This window comes from Colius striatus, chromosome Z (genome assembly GCF_028858725.1).
Source record: "Colius striatus isolate bColStr4 chromosome Z, bColStr4.1.hap1, whole genome shotgun sequence".
Taxonomy (NCBI): domain Eukaryota; kingdom Metazoa; phylum Chordata; class Aves; order Coliiformes; family Coliidae; genus Colius; species Colius striatus.
This window is the reverse complement of record NC_084790.1, coordinates 71918382-71938076: the sequence shown is the minus strand read 5'-3', so window position 1 is coordinate 71938076 and position 19695 is coordinate 71918382. Positions and strand designations below refer to the sequence as shown.

Below are 19695 nucleotides of genomic sequence, written 5' to 3'. Positions count from 1 at the left end.
ACAGCATTCTTCCTCCCCATACCCTGTCTTCCTTTATGTGTAGCTTAAGCATCAGCTATATGTAGTCTATAGAAGCAGAAAATGTTTTTGTTATTCTTTGAACAGGAGAAGTAATTGTCTTTTTTTCCGTCTAGCATGTCTGCATGAAGCTACAACTACTCTGGCATTTAGGGAGCTAAAATGATCTAGCACAGACTATTACAGCAAATTAAGACTGTGTTTAGTCTAATAAGCAAAGGTAGGTTGTCTGTGGGATTTGAACCTATCAGCCTACAGGTGCTCACCTAGCCCTCTGTGCCATTATGAACCAGTAAGGAGAGGATGTATATATGTAATTCCCTGAGGCTGGAGTTATTGCAAAACAATTAAAATTGCTGGTGCTGCTCAAGGATACTTGACGTGTGCCGTGAAAGCTGCATGTAAGGTCACCATCACGTTAATGGTCTCATTTTTATTCATTGTCGGTTTTTTTTAATCAGTTCAAGCATCTAGGGATCTCTTTGCCACAAATTCTCACTGGTATGATGTAGTTTGTAGCTTGAGGACGAATAGCAGCCTGGAGAAGAGGGAAAAATGGTTTTCTTCAGTGAAGACATTTTTTAGGTTTAGGTAAGAGTATTAAAGAAATTGAAAGTTCAATTCAGTAGCTGAACTAAATTATCAATCAAAATCAAGTGGTAAAACCCAAATGTTTTGTTTCCAACTAAGTACAATAGTTTGTTTCACCAGAAACCATGTTTTGGCTCTTAAAAAAAACCTCAGGAAATGGAGATATGAGAAGCACTGAGACAGCAATGTAGACTGTCTCAAATCATGTTTAGGTTTCATAACATAAAAACCAGCAAAGCTGTGCTAACACATTGCAAGCTCATCCTGCTTTTGGTGTTCCACTGGGTCTGTCCACAGAACACCTACAGCTTGCTGTGTGGCCAGGTTGGTTACAGTTAACAACAGAGGCTTGGTAAAGCCTCAGTTTCTGTAATCCACTTGCAGGATAAGCTTGCACCTTCTGACTGAAGAAGAGGGCTGACAATTCTTAGAATGAAACTTAAGATGGAATTCTGTTAAAAAATACCATTTTTTCTTCTGAGAAAGAGAAAAGACACCAAAGCCAAGAAGGTGATGTGAGTTTATGCTTGATCATCACATCTCTAGCCTTGCAGGAAAGTGGAGTCTACAGGGAGTTTCGTTTACCATTTCTATTCTTTCTAAAGATTCCACACTTCAGATTTCAAGGCTAAAGTGTTTTTTATTAATGAAATTCTTTTTTTGTGTGTTTTTTGTTTGTTTCTTGCTCATATGCCATGTGTTTTCTGAAGGAGCTACACAGAAATAACAGTTTTTGAAGTCTCCAGGCTCTAGTAAAACATTCCTAAACTGCTGTAGATTTGGGAGTGCGCTATCACACTTTAATGAAGCAGGGGGATTGCTGCCAGAGAAGGGGAAAGGGTCTGCATGTAGGAGTGCTTTGAGAGATCCAAACCCAGGAGCAGCTACCAGGCTGTGACCACATCTAGAAGCAAAAAGGATTCAGTAGCTTGATCTGCTCACATCAGAATGGTTCAGCTTGAAAAACAGGATGAGGCTGGCTAGTGAGAATTGAGTGGTGCTCTCTATCTTGTTGATCCTTAGCATTTGTTACAGACTGTCCATAATGACTTAATTAAAATACTGATATAGATTCATTTCTTCATTACCTCCTGCATATATAGCCCCAAATGTCTCTTTTACTGAAATTTGGGTGAATGCAAGGATGGTAAACTTAGTATCTAATTTCTTTGATCCTGTAAAGGTCCATGAAAGCGAACTCATCTATATGTGATTAGGTGACAGAAGAATCTAATTAGCACTAGCTTCACCATCTCTAGGAAAAAGTCTTGCTATTGCATAAAGTCATTTTGCATTGCATGTTATAAACAGTGGCTTCTCTATTGCTATGTCACAGTATCACATGAGGTAAATATGAAAGGGTTTCTTTTTAAGGTGATTCATTGCCTTTCTGAAGTCAAGGTAGAAGACATCTGCTGCTCTCCCCTCATCTAGCCAGCCAGTTATACTCTAATAGAAGGCTATCAGATTGATCAAGCATGATTTCCCCTTGGTGAATCCATGTTGACTCCGTGTGATAACCATCTTTTCCTTCATGTGCTTATTGATGACATCTAGGATGAGCTGTTCCATCACCTTTTCGGGGATGGAGGTGAGACTGGCTGGCCTGTAGTTTCCCAGGTCCTCTTGCCCTTTTGGAAGACTGGAGTGACTTTGACCTTTCTCCAGTCCTCAGGCACCTCACCAGTCCTCCACAATCTTTCAAAAATGATGGAGACAGGCTTAGTAATAACATCAGCCAATTCCCTCAGCACTCATGGGTGCATCCCATCAGGTCTCATAGATTTATGGATGTTAAGCTTGTCCAACAGGTCTCCAACGTCATCCACCAAGGGAAAGTATTCTGTTCTAGAAACTATTCTGTTATCCTTCACGGACTGGGCTTCCTGAGGGACAGCCTTTGCAGTGAAGACAGAGGCAAGGAGACATTCAGTGGTTCAGCCCTCTCTGCATCTTCTTTCACCATGACACCCTGCATGTTTATCAGCGGGTTCACATTCCTTGTAATCTTCCTTTTGTTGTTGATGTACCTGAAAAACCCCTTCTTATTTTCCTTTACTTCCCTTGCCAGTTTTAATTCCAAAAGGGCTTTGACCTTCCTGGTTTTGTCCCTGCATACTCTGGCAATGTTCCTATACTCTACCCAAGCAACCAGGCCCTTTTTATACTTCTTACAGATTTCTCTCTTCTCCTTGAGTATATTCAGTAGTTCTTTTTTCGTCCATGTAGGTCTCTTGCCTCCTTTTCCTGATTTTGTACTTGTGGGGTCACACTTAACCTGGGCTTGAAGGAAGTGTTGCTTGAAGATCGACCAGCTTTCTTATGTACTCCTACCATCAAGAATCCTATCCCATGAGATAGGATTCCTTATCCCTTAATTTTCCTATCCCTTAATTTTCACCCATAAACACTCAACCTGCTCCTCATCCCCACCCAAGCAGAGCTCCATGCACTCATCAACACCTCTCATCTCCTTTACCTGTCTTTCCTAAACAGCACATGGCCACCCATGGCTGTGCTCCAGTCATGTGAGCTGTCCCACCCTGTCTCACCAACTGCAATAAGGTCATGGCCCTATATTAGATTATTTGATATTCCTTGCAAGTATCTATCTGCAAGAATAATTAACATTTATATTAGAAATTAACAAAATAAATCACCAGTGTAAATATAAAAACCCAATAAGGCTGTATTCTCCATGTGCTAATTTTGATCATATGTACATTTGCACACCTAGCTTGAAACAATGAAAGAGTTGGGTTTTTTTCTGAGACACAAGCAGCATTAGTTCTTGATCTTCAGGTTTTCATGTTCAGTACCTCTAGGCTGACTATTAAAATACTAAAATCAGCTTAACTGAGACCTAACGTACTGCCATGATATGAACATACCAGGTTAGAAGCCTGGAATACACTGGAAGAGCTCCTGTCTCATGGGATAGGATTCTAGGTGGTAGAAGTGCCCAAGACAGCTGGTCAGTCTTCAAGTGCCACTTCCTCCAAGCCCAGGATCAGTGTGTCCCCACAAGTAGAAAAGCAGGAAAAGGAGTCAAGAGGCCTCCATGGATGAACAATGATATGCTGGGACAACTCAGGGAGAAAGCAGAGATCTATGAGAGGTGGACAAAGGGCTTGGTTTCTTGGAAAGAGATTACAGAGCATGCAGGGTGCAACCAGGAAAGCTAAAGCCCTTTTAGAATTCAACCTGGCCAGGAAAGTAAAGGAAAACAAGGAGTTTATTAGGTAAAAAAGCAGCAAAAGGAAGATAAGGGGGAATGTGGGCCTGCTGCTGAACACAGAGAGTGTCCCGGTTACAGAGGATGCAGAGAAGACTGAACTATTGAATGCTTTCTTTGCTTTAGTCTTTATGGTCAAGTCTGGCAAACGGGAAGCCCGGTCCAGCAAGGATAGTAGGATGGCCTGGACAACAGAGGACTTGCCCTGGGTGAATGAGGAAGAGGTTAAAGCCTTGTTAGGCAAGCCTAACACTCATAAATCAGTGGGACCTGATGGAATACATCCTAGAGTGCTGAGGGAGCTGACTGATGCGGTTGCTAAGCCTCTATCGATTGTTTTTGAATGTTCATGGAGGACAGGCAAGATGCCTGAAGACTGGAGAAAGGCCAATGTCACGCCAGTCTTTAAAAAGAACAAGAAGGAGGACCCAAGAAACTACAGGCTGATCAGTTTCACCTCCATCCCTGGAAAGGTGATGGAACAACTCATCCTGAATGTTGTTACTAAACATTAAGGAAAAGGTGGTTATCATGGGGAGTCAACATGGATTCACCAAGGGGAAATCCTGTCTGACTAACCTGATAGCCTTCTACGAGGGCATGACTGGCTGGCTAGGTGAGGGGAGAGGAGCGGATGTCATCTACCTTGACTTTGGCAAGGCTTTTGACACTGTCTCCCATAACATCGTCATCAGAAAGCTCAGGCAGTGGGGCTTGGATGAGTGGACAGTGAGGTGGATCGAGAGCTGTCTGAATGACAGAGCCCAGAGGGTGGTGATCAATGGCACAGAGTCAAGTTGGAGACCTGTGGCCAGTGGAGTTCCACAGGGATGGCTTCTGGGGCCAGTCTTGTTCAACATCTTCATCAACAACCTGGATGAGGGGACAGAGTGTACTCTCAGCAAGTTGGCTGATGACACCAAACTGGGAGGACTGGCTGATTCCCCAGAGGCTGTGCTGCCATTCAGCGGGATCTGGACTGGCTTGAGAGTTGGGCAGAGAGGAACCTCATGAGGTTCAACAAGGACAAATGCAGAGTCCTACATCTGGGGAGGAACAACCCCATGCACCAGCACAGGCTGGGGACTGACCTGCTGGAAAGCAGCTCTGCAGAGTCCAGGTTGATCGTAACATGAGCCAGCAATGTGCCCTCGTGGCCAAGAAGGCCAGTGACATGCTGGGATGCATCAAGAAGAGTGTGGCCAGCAGGTCAAGGAAGGTTCTGCTCCCTCTCTACTCTGGCCTAGTGAGGCCTCATCTGGAGTCCTGTGTCCAGATCTGGACACCTCAGTCCAAGGACAGGGAACTTCTGGAGAGAGTCCAGCCCAGGGCCACCAAGATGATCAGGGGATTGGAGCATTTTTCTTATGAGGAAATCTACGGGAACTCAGACTGTTGGTATCTAGCCACAGGACAAGGAGTAATGGGATGAAGCTGGAACACAGAAAGTTCCATTTAAACATAAGAAAAACCTACTTTACCGTGAGGGTGACAGAGACAAGACACAGACTGCCCAGGGAGGATGTTGTGTCTCCTTCCTTGGAGGTCTTCAGGACCCACCTGGATGTGTTCCTGCACAACCTGATCTATGTTGACCTGCTTCTGCAGGAGGGTTGGACTAGATGATCTCTAAAGGTCCATTTCAACCCCTACCATTCTATGATTCTATGACTGTTCAACTTGAAGAAGAGGAGAATGAGGGGGCACATCGTTAGTACTTAAAAGTATTTGAATGGTGCATCTCAATGGGATGGGACAACACTTTTTTCTGTAGTGTCCAGTGATAGGACAAGGAGTAATGGACAAAAGCTGACACAGGCTACTCAGGGAGCATATGGAGTCTCTTTTTCTGGAGATTTTCAAAACCCACCTGGATGCCTTCCCATGTGACTTGGTCAAGTTGGACCTGCTTTAACAGGAGAACTGAACTAGATGATTTTTAGAGATCCCTTCCAACCCCTGCCATTCCGTGATTCTGTGACTGAAAATTAACATGCAGAAGTAAAAATACAATTTCAGTTATTCGTGTGACTTACAGAATTTTCAATAGCAACAGTGATTATTTCTTCACACATCAACTATTGCTGTAAAATAACAAATAGAAGATCAGTCTGGGAAGTAAAGAGAATGCCGTTCTGGCACTTCTAGAATTTTCTTTTGCATTACAGATTGTTGATGAGTGGATGCCAACTTTGAAAGATTTGGCCTTTTCTGTGGTATTATATGTGTTTTCAAGGCATTGTAAAATGTTATCTACATTATGTTATAGTCATGGTGCTAGGCTAGATGCAGTGCAGTCATAGTGTGTGGCTTCCTCATCAAGGATGGCAGCCTATTCAAGATGAAAAATCAAGTTAATTTTATGTATGTTTATCAGTAGAGAATGCTCAGCTGATTTGTCAGCTGAACCAGGTGAGGTTGTGTTCTCCTATAATCTTTTTGACTTTGCTGTTTAACCTGGGCTCCTGTTCTGTTTACCACCGATTCTCCTTTCTTTAGTGTTATGCAAGTCAGAGTATTTCAGGGATGATGAAGTCATGATTTTGAAACAGTTGAAAGGAGGTTAATTTAGTAGTAGTCAGAATGGCAGAAAGAGTAGGGTTAGGAACAGGAAATGGTTAGGGGGCTGAGCAGAGTGATGGATTTCTTCTCTGTGTGAAAGAATGAAATGGTAGGTTTCCATAAGGAGAGCATTGAAGTGAGGAAGACATTCAAGACACATGCTCATAAAGACTTCAGATTTAATAGTCTGGTTTTTGCATTGCTTTCTGTTTCTTTATTTCAATTCTAACCATTAAAAACTAAAGTAATTGCCCCGGTTTGAAACTGTGATCCCATTCGATATGTAAATAAAAATAGGATACTACTGTGGTAATTTATGTTTCTGTGTTTCACGTGCCCTAAATGATGATGATAGTTTTTCTTATGTCTGTTTCTTCTGGTCCTCATTTTTACAACAATTGTATTTTAGTTGTCATAGTCAATCCCAAACTGTAAGAACGTAGACTGTAAAACTACTTATTTAAAATATGTGTTAAAAAACTACTCAGACAGCCCAAATGATTTGTAAAGTATGATCATACAGAGTAGTACTGGTCTAACCCTCCTACCTGTTGTTACAGCTGAGTAATGATTTCATAAATGTGTGGGTGTAACTTTGAAACGGGAAAATGACTTCTCTTGGGCCATTAATTTCTATCTACAGCAAGATGAGTTGTGTTTTGATGTGTATATCCTTCTGAATTTTGTGTAAGTTCAGTCTCTGTCATTGCATTCCCAAACTCTCTGTCATTGCATTCCCAAACAATGTGAAGGCCCAAGTTCATATGTGGAAAAATAGGAAATCACGTGGCCTTACTGAATATCTGTGTGTGCTCATGCTTGTTGCATTTGTTTACATTTAAGTAAGAATTAGCAAGTAGATTAATGACCTTAGGCATCCATCTTTTCTTCCATAAAATATATCGGTTAAAAAAAGGAAAAAAAACAAAAAGGAGATTGTCAGTATGTGCATTGCTAATACTGGGACTCTGGGGAGTCCACAGATGGTCATGCTGATCTGTTGTTTGTCAACAGCAGAGGTGTTTAGTCTGACAGCGTAGTCCATGCTGTTGATCGTACTATACTTATGAGGGAAATGCGGTGTAAGATCTTTATACCAGATGCAGAATCTCTTTTGAAATGGAGTCCATTTTATAAAAATCAGATTTCAGATGTATTTTTTTGTTACATTCATTCAATATATGCATCCACCTGCTGAAAAAACATCTCAGTTTATAGGAATATTACTTATTTTGAAAATCACCTGACGATTTCATCCTTCCATACAAAAGCTGTGATTATTTAACTGCTAGTGAATTCTGAAAGTGTATTTACACTTTCTCTTATGCATCGTAAGTGTTCGTACATCTTCAAGCCAAGTACTACATTCCTCTGATTCAAGCTGCCACCTTCAAGCCACCCACACATGGTTGTTCTGTATATTATAGGAGTTTTTTAAAATAGGTTTTTAAATAAACCAGGTCCACAGACACAGCTGTATGAAATAGATTGTGAAAATTAAGGACTGATTTACAAATTAAGTTGGCAGTTTGGGAGCTGGGATTTGCCTCTGCCGGACTGTCGTAAGTTGCAGGTCATCCTGCCTCTTCCACCTCAGGTAGGGTTCTGCCTGCCATTCCTGCAGGGCTTTCTTTGGCTTGACTGGCAAGCCAGATTTTCATGAGCCCTTTTGGCAACCTACCTTTAAATTTCTCTGAAACCTCAGTCATCACAGAGCCCAGGGCAACCTCTTAGTCAGCCTTAGGCCACTGCCTCAGGTCTCCAGTCCTCTTCCAAACAGCAGCTCATACGGCCAGGCATGAGAGTGGCCTCACCTACCACCTGCTTGTCGTCAGCTCAGTGCTTTTTTCTCCTTGCAAAGATCATTTTTTATTTCTTGTCTTCTCCTTCCAGTTTTCACCCTATCACTTGCACCTTTGTTGATGTCTTTCCTGGTTTAAGCTGTTTTCAGTTGTTAGTTACCTAATTTGTACTGGTAAAGTGTTTTCTTCTGTGAAAGGATTTGGGATGTTTGAGCCCATAAAGATTTATGCTTGGATTTAAATTAGCTAAAACATGTACAACTTCACAGGATCATGGCCCAATCTGGGAAGTAATGTGTGGAAAATTGGCGTTAAATATTGTCTTGGTAGAGTGTTTAGCCTTTTAGAATGTTTAATATTTTGAAAGTTGCTTAATTTAGCAATGGATGGTGCATATTTTAAAAGTGGAAAGTATATTTGTAACACAAACTTTAAATTACTGAAAAGTGTTACATTAAAATAATAATTTTATCTGTGCTAGTTTATTTATGGACTCATATTATTAAAGATTTGATGTTATGAACAACAGGTTCCTATGTTCCATGCTTCTATGAGTTTCAATGGAATGGAGAAAAATTTACTCCTTACAGCTTTCTGCAGAAGAATCACTAGGATACATTTGAGCCATTTGTTGACTGACTTGAATAATTAGAAAGTTTGTGGCTGACAGAGTTTGGTTTCACCATTGATTATTAATAAAACATGAGACATGCACAGTAATCTTTAAAAGAGAAATCTAGAAACCTGTCAGTTAAGTCAATCTAATGCAAATCAAACAAAGCTTGTGATAGAATCGATAAGATAGAAAGAGATTCATTTTTACTTGACTTAATAAACAGGATTATTACTGAATTAAAGTTTGGATTTTTTGTCAGAGCAGGAATTTTTCCAATATGTTTTGACAGAGCCTTCAACTATGAGAAACTACTGACTGTAGTTATACTCTGCCAGAATGATGAATCTATTTCCAGTAAGCTAGTTGCTTCATCTTGTTGGATGTACTCTTGGGAATTTATCACGTAATTCCCTTAATCCAAACCAGTTGTGTACGTATTTTGTAATTGATGAATTACTAACAGCAAATAAATATTCATACAAAATAAACTTTTTGTTAAAGAAAAAAAAATACCCTTTAATAATTTTCATACAAGAACTTAGCAGTCGAGTATCTTTCTATTACTGTATCTTTCCACATGAACTAAACTGTCATGTAAAAATGCTGTTTACAATTATTACAATATAGAATATGTACCATCATATTTCAGATAAGAACACATTTACATTCCAGCTGTATATCAAATACTTTTGTTGACACAGTAATACCAGACCACTAGTCCTTGAAATAACGCATCATCAGATTTGTAAAGATGAAACAGCTATTCTTCCATCAAATTCTGCTCTACAGTTAGATGAAAAGGCTTGGTTAAGTAATGCCTTTGAAGACTGGGTGTTACTTCCTTTAGCTGCGATTGTAGTTGGCAGGCATTATATGTTCTTTGTGTACTACCAAAACGGAACATCTAGCTGTAGCATACTGTGCCTTTTCTTCATAAATGGATGTAACTTTGGTGTGTTGGAAGTGTTTTAGTGTGTTGTTTGCATTTGATTAATTAGGTCTTACTGCTTTTGTGTATACATATATCTTATTCGTACTACTGAATATATATAATTGATGCATGGAGCTGTTGGCTTCTGTTCCGTGAATATTAATCAAAGAATATGCTTCTGTGCTTAATGGCTTTGCAGTGTAGGAGGCAGACAAACAACATAGACTATAGTCTGCTTTTTTTTTCTCTTTAATCATTGTTGTGTAAGACCCTGGCAAGAACATTTTTTTCATCTATAAACACTATTTCGTGCTTAAACATATCCATTGTTTGGTCAAAGTTATGAAATATTGTTTCTCAATTAATTTTTTTTTCAACATTTCCTGGTAAAAGTAGTAATAGAAGAGATAAAAAGAGTAAAGGAAGGGGAGATAGTGAAGTAGCAAAACAACCCCACCAGGCATAGCAAGCAAGCAAGAGGCAGAAGATGTGGAGTAAACTCAGCCTCATATGATTTCTTTTCTTATGATTTCAACAAAAAGTTTTCTTTAACTAAAAGCAAAACCTGGTACTTCTCTAGATTCCATTACTTTGATGAAAACAGATAATTTTTGACTAAAGTATTCTTAAACAGAATCAGGGTAGATATTTGCTGTGTTCCCGTGTGCACTTAAAATATGAGTAGTTGTTGATTAGGGTATGACAGCTTCTTTGGTGATAAATTAGAAGACATGATCAATATTTAAAACAAAAAAATCAGTCAGTTGTTTTTTTGTGGTGATGGTGGTTGATTCTGTATCAGAAGCAGCAAGCTTGTTAAAAACAGCTCACCTTTTTATAGCATAAGGTTTATAGCTACAACTTCAATCATTCCCAGTGAGGCAGCCAAGGCTAATAGGAAGGCTTGTTTTGGTTTTTGCCTCTTCCCTGTTGCTTCCCTCCCCTCTCATAAAAATACCGTTAAGTAGGGGCTTTCTCTAAATCATGATGTTAGCAAAAATTTTCCCATACTGCTGTCACTGACTTAGCTGTACATCTAGTAGAATCAACAGAATTTATTGAGCAGGAGTTCCTCTAGCTGTTGCCTGTTGCCCTTGACCATTAGGACAATCTTGCTAAAAGCCTCTCTCAGAGATACAAGACCACACAGAATATCAGATTATTTGTAATTACAAATGTTGTTGTTCTGCAAATTTTATTTTAATGGTTATTAATGTAAGCATTTTTTAAAATTCCTCTACTTTCAGCCCAGAAAATATATCTCTTTTTGGTTTAGTTCATGATTTAAAAATTTTCTAGAAAGACATAAGGCAGAAATCTCAAACCTTTTGTGTTTTTGTATGATATAATGTGTGCAAAGGCAGATCTGGAAAAAATGAAAGGAATATAGTAGTACCAGAGCTTGTGATTCATACAAAAAAATAGTTGAAAGCTGAAACATTGAATCACAAAACCTATTTGTTTGTTTCCAGTTGGTTTCTTTGTCTCAGAGACATATTTAAAGTATTTTCAGGAGACACTGATAAGAGAACCGAATGATGTCAGTAAAATACTGGCTTAGTCCACAATTATCTAGTGGAAATTCATATACTTTATATTAGTTGGGTACACATTTATTCCATGTCATACCACCTCCCTTTGAACACCTCCTATAAATGTTCCTTTTGCATTTATATTTATACTCTTGCAGAAATAGCTATTTGGAAGTAAATTTTTGCTTAGAAACTGTCTGTATGAATTGAATATTTCTTTCAGATCCATGTGTAAATAGTAGATACTGCCTATTTTAAAAATCCTTTCTCTTGAATAAAGGCCACTACCATAACTCATAGAAACATCTGCTTGTGTGATTTGAATCTGCTTCAGTTCTGATAATGATTATTCACACGTTCTCATTGTTTGTCAATGCTGGAAAGTTAATTGTTAGACCAACTAAACAATCTTCACGACTCTGGTAAATGTGGTTACTGCTTATTGACTTGAAAATTCTGACCTGCCAAAGAAGTTTTTGACTTCGTAAGAAAAGCTAAAATTAGATGCCTTTCTGGTCCTTACCATGTTTTTTCTAATCAGGCTTTAAGATTTTAACAGTAATATAGACATAAGAAGAGATAAACCTATGGCTTTTTAAAGACGTTGTCTAGCACTTTAGTTTATATATAAACATTGTCTCTAAAATACACAAATTTTAGCATAGAGTTAGAATCTTGTTAGAATGCATATTCTTTGTCAGCATAGTTCTTCAAAAGTATTCACATTATGGCAATCACTGTTAAAAAATACACAGATTGTTAAAAAGAGCTGTTTTTTGATATGATAATTACTGGCAAATAGTTTTTCTTTTAATTTTTGGCTCATATGAATAAGTCACTTACTTAATCAAACAGAATCTCTGTTAATATTACCTCTTCAGTTATTTACCTGTCTTTCTAAGAAACAGAACAAGTTATTAAAAGTGAAACTATTCAGACAGAACAAAGAATCTACATTTGTAGTAAAAATGAATGGGAAACTAATACTTGCATTTTCTCTTTTCCCAAACTTTAGGGGGGACACAAAGATTACCTCGCACAATTGGAGTGTCTTTGGCAAAAGAGCTAATCTTCTCTGCACGTATTGTAGATGGGGAGGAAGCAAAATCAATAGGATTGATTAGCCATGTGGTAGAACAGAATGAAGCAGGGGATGCTGCATACAGAAGAGCATTAGCTCTGGCAAGAGAATTTTTACCTCAGGTAAAATAAATTATTGTAGTGTTTAGATTTTACCAGACATTAAAACTCGTATTGTGAACTGTCATGAAGTTATGTGTTAAAAAGCTATTCGAGTTACATGGAAAACAACCAGAAGTTTTCTCTATCATGTATTGAGTGGTTTTATTTGGTAGGATTTTCAGAGTGAAGCAAAAACTCTTGTCAGTCCTCCTGTCATCATAATATGGCCTGCAAAATATTGCTTATTTTGACTTTCAAGTTTTAAAAAAATAGTGTATGGAGGGGTTTTTTAGTGAAACAATAATCTCTTGGTTGCTGTTGAACACTTCAGAAAAGACACAAGAAGATCCATGTGAAAGTGGACAAATCCTAGCCTCACTTCTGTTCTAAACCATAAAGCTAAATGTGTTCAGTTAAATTATTTCAGAATTAAAGCAAAACCGATTTGGTAGTGGAACGTTTTATTTCTGTCCTTTGTGTCTAAGCTTGATGAAAGAATCATGCTCTTACTATCATTCCTTCTAAGTGACATCCTATCTCTCTTTCGTAAAAGAATTGAAATGGGATTTGCTGAATTCCTGCACTTTAGAACTTGACAATTTTAGTAAGAAGTTCAAGTATAACACTTACAGTAGTCTTTGTGTTAGCTGATTGCTACCTATACCCGTTTTCACAGAGAGCAAGCTGTTTGTTCAGAGTAGGAATGTGAGTTTGGAGTTTTTGATAAACCTGCTTTTCAAGTAAAGAGTCCCAGGTAGCAGATTCATAGGAGGCAGAAGAAGAAAATAATTAGTAAACCACTTTATTGGATCACAAATGTTACAGCTAATTTTTTTTTAAATTGAAATAACTACAGATTAAAGATGGCATTTAACATTGGTTGATTGTGTCTTGAACACTCCTGTAGAAAGATAAACATAAAAATGCAGTAAAACACAGAGTGATTCTGGAAGGTTGATCTATAGTTACAGCTTTGTCTCAAAACATTCTCAGAAGCATTTGACTTTTTCAAAGCAACAGACTACTTTTCTGAAGCAATGTCTGAATATCCAGAAGCTGATACCAATGGATGGGCACAGGACTGAGACAATTCCCAAAGATCTTTCAGTGTTCTGTTACACTTTGGAGAAGTAGGGTGGAAATCCTGTTTGCTGGAGACCTCAGTGACTCATGGAAGAGTGATGTCACTTGACCAGTGAAGTCCATAGAAGTGCATTTTAGATTTGAAGCTGCATCAGTTAATTTTAGATCATTATCACATCTTTTCACGTGCCTCCATTGTGTGTCTATAGGGATATAAGATTGACCTTGTGAAGGCCTATGATGATCTTTCCTAAGGTGGTCATTGTGAGCCTTGTTTTGAAGGAAAATGAACAAGTTTGACAGAAGTGGGCATGCTCAGCACCATTGAAATATAAACTAAACACGCTGCTTTAATTAAGTCCATTTGAAAACGGTATGCTTTCACTTTTTCTCGATACTAAAACGATCTGTTTAGAAGCAAATGTATATATATAGCCATATTGTTTAGGATATTTGACTTATTTACTGTAAATTTAATAGAAGTCCAAAGTCTAGATGATTCTAATATAAGGACGTTGATGTACAGACTTCCCAATGCATAATGTTGTCAATTTGGATTATATCAAAATAAGCTTTTTCTTTCATTTTAGGGACCAGTAGCAATGAGAGTTGCAAAACTGGCTATCAATCAGGGAATGGAGGTAAGAATACGTACTTAATGTCAGAAGTCAGGCTGGCAGCAAGTCTATGTAATAATTTTTTGTTGTAGAACTGTTTTTAGTTTCTCAGTGTTTAGTCTTTCAAAATCGTAACTTTTAAAAAGATGAAATGCAATTTTTTTACTTCTCAGATTTCTGGGACTAGAGTTGATGCTGATTTCTATCTAAAACAAAGCTTAGTAACCTCATGTCTGTCTTGGAGTATTGCTCTGTTAGTTATTAGTACTAGAAAGTAAACATAAACTACTGTGAACAAGTTTGAATTACTGGGCAGAAAAAACCCTCAAAAGTCATACTCTGTCAAGTCTGTCAATGCTCTCACTGTTTAGTAACTATTATAAAGTTACAGGCCAAGAGGCATGATACTTATTTTTAATAGTTTTATAGAGGTTAAATTTATATCTGGAGTCTGATTTCATATTTGATTTTGATTGCTCCTCCTTCCACTATTGGCCTAGCTCTAAAGCTCATTGAAATCTGGCCTTGAACACTTCTGGACATGTGTTTTACTTTAGGCTTGTGAGTCATCTCGCTGAGCTCAGCAAGACTATTCATATTTAAAGTTAAGCACAGGCATGAGCTCTGCAGTAGAACACCTTATAGCTCAGCCTCGGACAAGGGGAATGGAATCACATTGCATGCCACACGTGAATCCAAGAAAACAAATTTAAGAATAGTCTTTTTTTTTTTCTGAAGTCGTGAAAGCTGAAGTCTCAAAAGTGGCCAATAATATGAGTTCTGCAAAGCATACCAGCAATAGGTGTTGCCCCAAGAACCAAACTCAGATGCTATTTTGCAGAGAGTTATGTTTGTTAGGTTTCCACAGCAAGTAATGATGGAATTCAAGATTTATTTCAGTGGAACTTAAGGTTAAAAATCTAAATTATCTTGCAATCTAAATTATCTTGCTACCAGGTGTAGTGGATTGAAAGGTCAGAATCATGGTGTTAATAGATTTAGGGAAAATATAGTTAGAAGGGCTCTGAATGATCATCTGGATCATTCTTCAGGACTCAAGACAAATCTACTGTATCAAACCAATCAAGTCCAGTGTTAATTAAAGCTGTTGTTGCTAACTCACCATAGCAGAGATGTCACATTTTCCTTTGGTAATCTGTTCTGTAGCTTATATCCCCTTGACAAATTGCTTGTGGTGCATAGCCACAGTCCTTTCAGTGGCCATGTGGTGAGCTGGGGAGCTCTACAGCAGCTTGTACTTAAGACAGTGAAGTAGTGAGGGGAAAATTCAACTTTTTCAGCTGTTCAGACTGGCTAACAGAGGAAAGAGCATTATTAAAACTAGTTGATGATGCAGGATAGACATTGACCTCTGTTTTAAAATTAGTTTTAAACCCTTCCAACTTGAATTTATGTCTATTTTGTAGCATGAGATCATGTTCTTATATGACATTGTGAAGATAACTTGTTTCAGTACAATTTTTAAATAATCATGTGGTACATTAAATCTTTTCCCCTGTAGTAGATGAAAAGATTATAAATGTGCAAGTACCTAATGTTTTTTAGTCTAGATAATTTGTAGTGAAGAACATATATTGTTTTGACAGTGTATTACATACTAATTGTATCACCAAGTACAGAAGTTTTCAGAAATAGCAACCACTCTCACTACATGGTAATGTAGCACTTCTATTCAAGTTATCCGTCAGGAAGTAACATAAAAAATATATTAAAATAATACTTTTGAAAAATATTGTATTTTTTTTCCTCAGGTTGACTTAGTAACAGGTTTAGCAATTGAAGAAGCCTGTTATGCTCAGGTATGTAACTATGGTTGCACAAAAAACCCAGAAAAGAGGATCTGTTTTAAAACATGATTTTTTTTAAACAAATATTTTGACATTTTATGTAGACCTTCCTTCTACTTAACTCTGGTCTAGTCCAAGAACTACTTGGTTTTGCCTTGTTTTTGACTTAATGTGAAATAAAATGAGGGGCACTTCACTAACATGGGTCACTAATGGCATATGTCCTAACCAACAGAAAATCAAGACAAACCTCTTTGATAGTGAAATATGGGAATGATGTATTTGAATATGTATGTTCTTTGACTTAAGACAAGTTTTCTGTCATGGGTATAGAATCACCAGTATTAGAGGCTTATTTACAACACATGATGATCTGGTTAATAACCTACACCCATCCCCCTCAGAAGACCTGAAATGACAAAAGCCTCAGAAACAAATGTGAAAGAGTTTATCTCAGTCATCTGTTTGGAGAAAAGATACTCCTTCTTCTCCAAAATTGTTTCTTAGCCTTATGTTGTGCCTTTGAAGTGTCTGGTACTTTTCCTGTATCTGACTAGACGTTTTATTTTTCATTTTCTGTTGTATTACATGTTGCATGTGTTGAAGAGCTAGGATTTGTATGAAAGTACCTTTCTTGATGTGTTTTTTGGTGTCAATGATGAAGTGTTACTCTGCTCCTTGCAGACTATTCCAACAAAAGATAGAATTGAAGGTCTCCTTGCATTTAAGGAGAAGAGGCCTCCTCGCTACAAGGGAGAATAAAAGAAGCTGATGCCTTTAAAATACAGTGGGATAAAAGTACTGCTATGAGGACCTTTAAGGTGCACTTTGCATTCATACCTGGAATATCACATCCACCAAAGTAAAAGCAAATCATAATGATGTTACAACATTTTGAATGTGTCTATACTTGTGCTGGGCTCAGCTAGATATGTGTGTCAACTCATGCTCATTACAGTTTCTGAAGGTTGATCTGTCTATTCGCAAGGTCTAAGGTTCATGCAGCATTTTAAAAAACTTCATGTGTATGAAACATACCATTCCGCAACTGAAAAAGCTCTGTAAATTCTTTATATAGACAAGACCTATATGTGATGTGAAGTATAAATCTACTGTATTGTTTATCAAAACAAAAGTGAGTACTTAACACCAAAAATAGGACATTGTACCAAACACTCATTAAAAAGATCCTGTATATTCAGTAAAAATTATATTTGAGTATTCTACCTGAATATGTGCATTATTGGGAAAGCTAAGGGAAATGAAAAGGATTAATTCTTTGGAAAATGTTAAGCTTTATTTATCTGACTTACACTGTTCTAAGTAAAATGAAAATAACTTTAGCACAAAATGGCATCCTTTTGATGAAGTCATTGTCATTATATTCATTTAATTGTATTAAAGGAAGACATGTTTGAGGCCAGCCTTTAATTATGCATTCTTGTATGTTAGACCTGTCTTTGTCTTGCATTCTTCCAGTATATCCTGTGATCAGCACTGTCTGCTGTGAAGGCGCTTTATTCCACTTTCCCCAGCAATTTTAAATTTTTGATGATTGTATTAAAGATTGTTGTGCAGGGATGTGACTAATGTGCTGTTAGAGAAGCTAGAATTCTCTTAATCTTCACAATATTCCTAATATTTGCAGGTCCTAATAATGTATATTTAAATACAATGGGGATGATACTAAAATGTTCTTTATTCTGTGGCGGCCTCAGGGTTCTTTCCATACATTGAAAGAGAAATCCAGTAGGTTACAAGGTGAAAAAACTGTTGTTATTCATACTGTGTATTTGCTGTGGACATGGCATACACGGCAAAAGCCTGGAAATAACCTCTTAGAAAGTATTTTTGTTAACTTGACTGGAAAATAAACATGGCTTAGCAGTCAGAGACTGTCTTTTTTTTTATGAAAACAAATTTCTTTGTGTTTGGTTACCTTTGGCTCATAAAACTCGGGCATACTCTGCTGTTTCTGCAATGTTAACTATGGTCACTGTCCATATCTATGATGATAAAACAGCTGATCAACATGAAATGACAAGAACTCATTTAAATTCATATTTAGACATATCATTACATGTAAATTGATTATAACTGGTAGAGCACACACTTTGTTGACTGGTAAACTTGCTGAGTTGATCATTTCATGCACGATAATTTGCAAATAAAGTACTAGTGCTTGTTTTGATAGTCATGTAAAGCCTAGAGGGTCATTTTCTCATATTTTTGAAATGCTAACATGTCATTTTCATTTTTACTGAGTAGGAAATAATTATGTTAATAGGAGAAAAAATATTAGGTCTATGCTGACAAGCTTCTGTTTCATAACTTTGATATACAGTCTAGTTACTGAGCTGCCTCTGTTTATCTAACAAGCACTGATTAAGTAGCTTCTATGAATGTCTACTTAAAAAAGCCTAATAACTTTAATGCTGTGGTACGAGACTATGTATTTTCGTGCCTTTAACTTGTAGTTTTGTAGTCTCAGAGCATAATTTTGCTGTCACAATGGTCTCTTCATTCCTTTTCTCAGGAGAAGATACTATCATATGATAGCAATTTGAGTCCCTTCTTTGAAGTCAACAGTTTGAACATTATTACAAAGTGAATACCAGTAGGACAATTTTAAAAGGTACTTTCTAGTGATGAAATACTTCTAAAAGATCAATATTTTAGCAAAAGGTTTGTAAATCACTTGCTGTCTGTATTATTAAGTGATGTGTTATGATGGCTGCAGCGTTCATGATTAATGGCAATATTAGAATTCTGCTTCCACAAGAGGGTGATTTGTAACAGAAATGCTCTTACAAAGGCTGACTTTTCCTTAGGAAACTTACAATCTGGCAAATCTTCCTTCAGGTGCTTAGACTCAACTCTTCCAGTTCCTCCAAAATACCTTGTGAGTGGGGAGTGAGCCCTTGTCCCCACTGGTTTCCTGAAAGGTGTCTCATGGTCCCTAGGCATAAACAACTCTTTCTCCTGTTCCCGATGAGCCTAGGTGGATAGTTCTTCTGTGCTTCTCCACTGACTTGGGTGTTGAAAAGTTGTAACACTGGTAGGGGCACTAGCTTCAGCTGATTACTTCTCAGCAGTGTAAGTTCAACTTCATAAATTGCCTAGAAGTGTTCAGTTTTGTGCAGAAATTAACGTGTGACTTTATATATACTTTTAGCCTTTAATCCATGAAAGCATTTATGTTTTCTCATCAACGTTACTGAAGTAACTCACATTCTTACTAGCTTTACTAGATTTCAGGGTAACATTTTCAGAATTGTCTGAATGGCTGAAGTCAGTTCAGTGCTTTTGAGTATCTCACCTGCTATGAAGAAATACGCTGTTTTATTTATTGTAAGATTGTGTAATGATACAGTTAAGGACACTTGGAGGATGTTGTTCCATGGAACATTTCCGTGAGTTTTTCAGAGCCATTTGTGCTAAATTGTTGTTGAAATTCAGTCACTCTGTGTGCAATTACTCATAGCACTACAGCAAGGTTTATATCAGTGTTTTTCTAGGACTGTTTTTAACCAGATGTGTTCAGAATAGTAAACATCAGTATGTATCATTTGCAACTGTTTCATATTTTCCTCAGTTGTTGCTTTTTGATGCACTTAACCATAATCAGATTTGTTGAACAAAACAAAAAATAGCAGATCTCTCCAACACAGGACAGGGCAGAGAATCACGTTACTTAGAACCTGGTTTGGAGAGACTT

The 19695-nt window shown here is 37.6% G+C and overlaps 1 protein-coding gene across 2 annotated transcripts in view; it reads left to right on the top strand.

Moving 5' to 3' along the window:
• AUH (AU RNA binding methylglutaconyl-CoA hydratase) overlaps window positions 1–17868 on the top strand; it is a 109911-nt gene extending 92043 nt beyond the window's left edge. The window contains exons 8-11 of one of the 2 annotated variants that reach the window (XM_062017691.1): window positions 12303–12490; window positions 14143–14193; window positions 15942–15989; window positions 16662–17868. In XM_062017691.1, coding sequence (XP_061873675.1) covers window positions 12303–12490; window positions 14143–14193; window positions 15942–15989; window positions 16662–16739 — 365 coding nt within the window. In that variant the 3' untranslated portion in view covers window positions 16740–17868. The remainder of the gene's footprint in view (window positions 1–12302; window positions 12491–14142; window positions 14194–15941; window positions 15990–16661) is intronic. The other variant, XM_062017692.1, reaches the window with a different exon arrangement.
• The last annotated feature ends 1827 nt before the right edge of the window (window positions 17869–19695 follow it).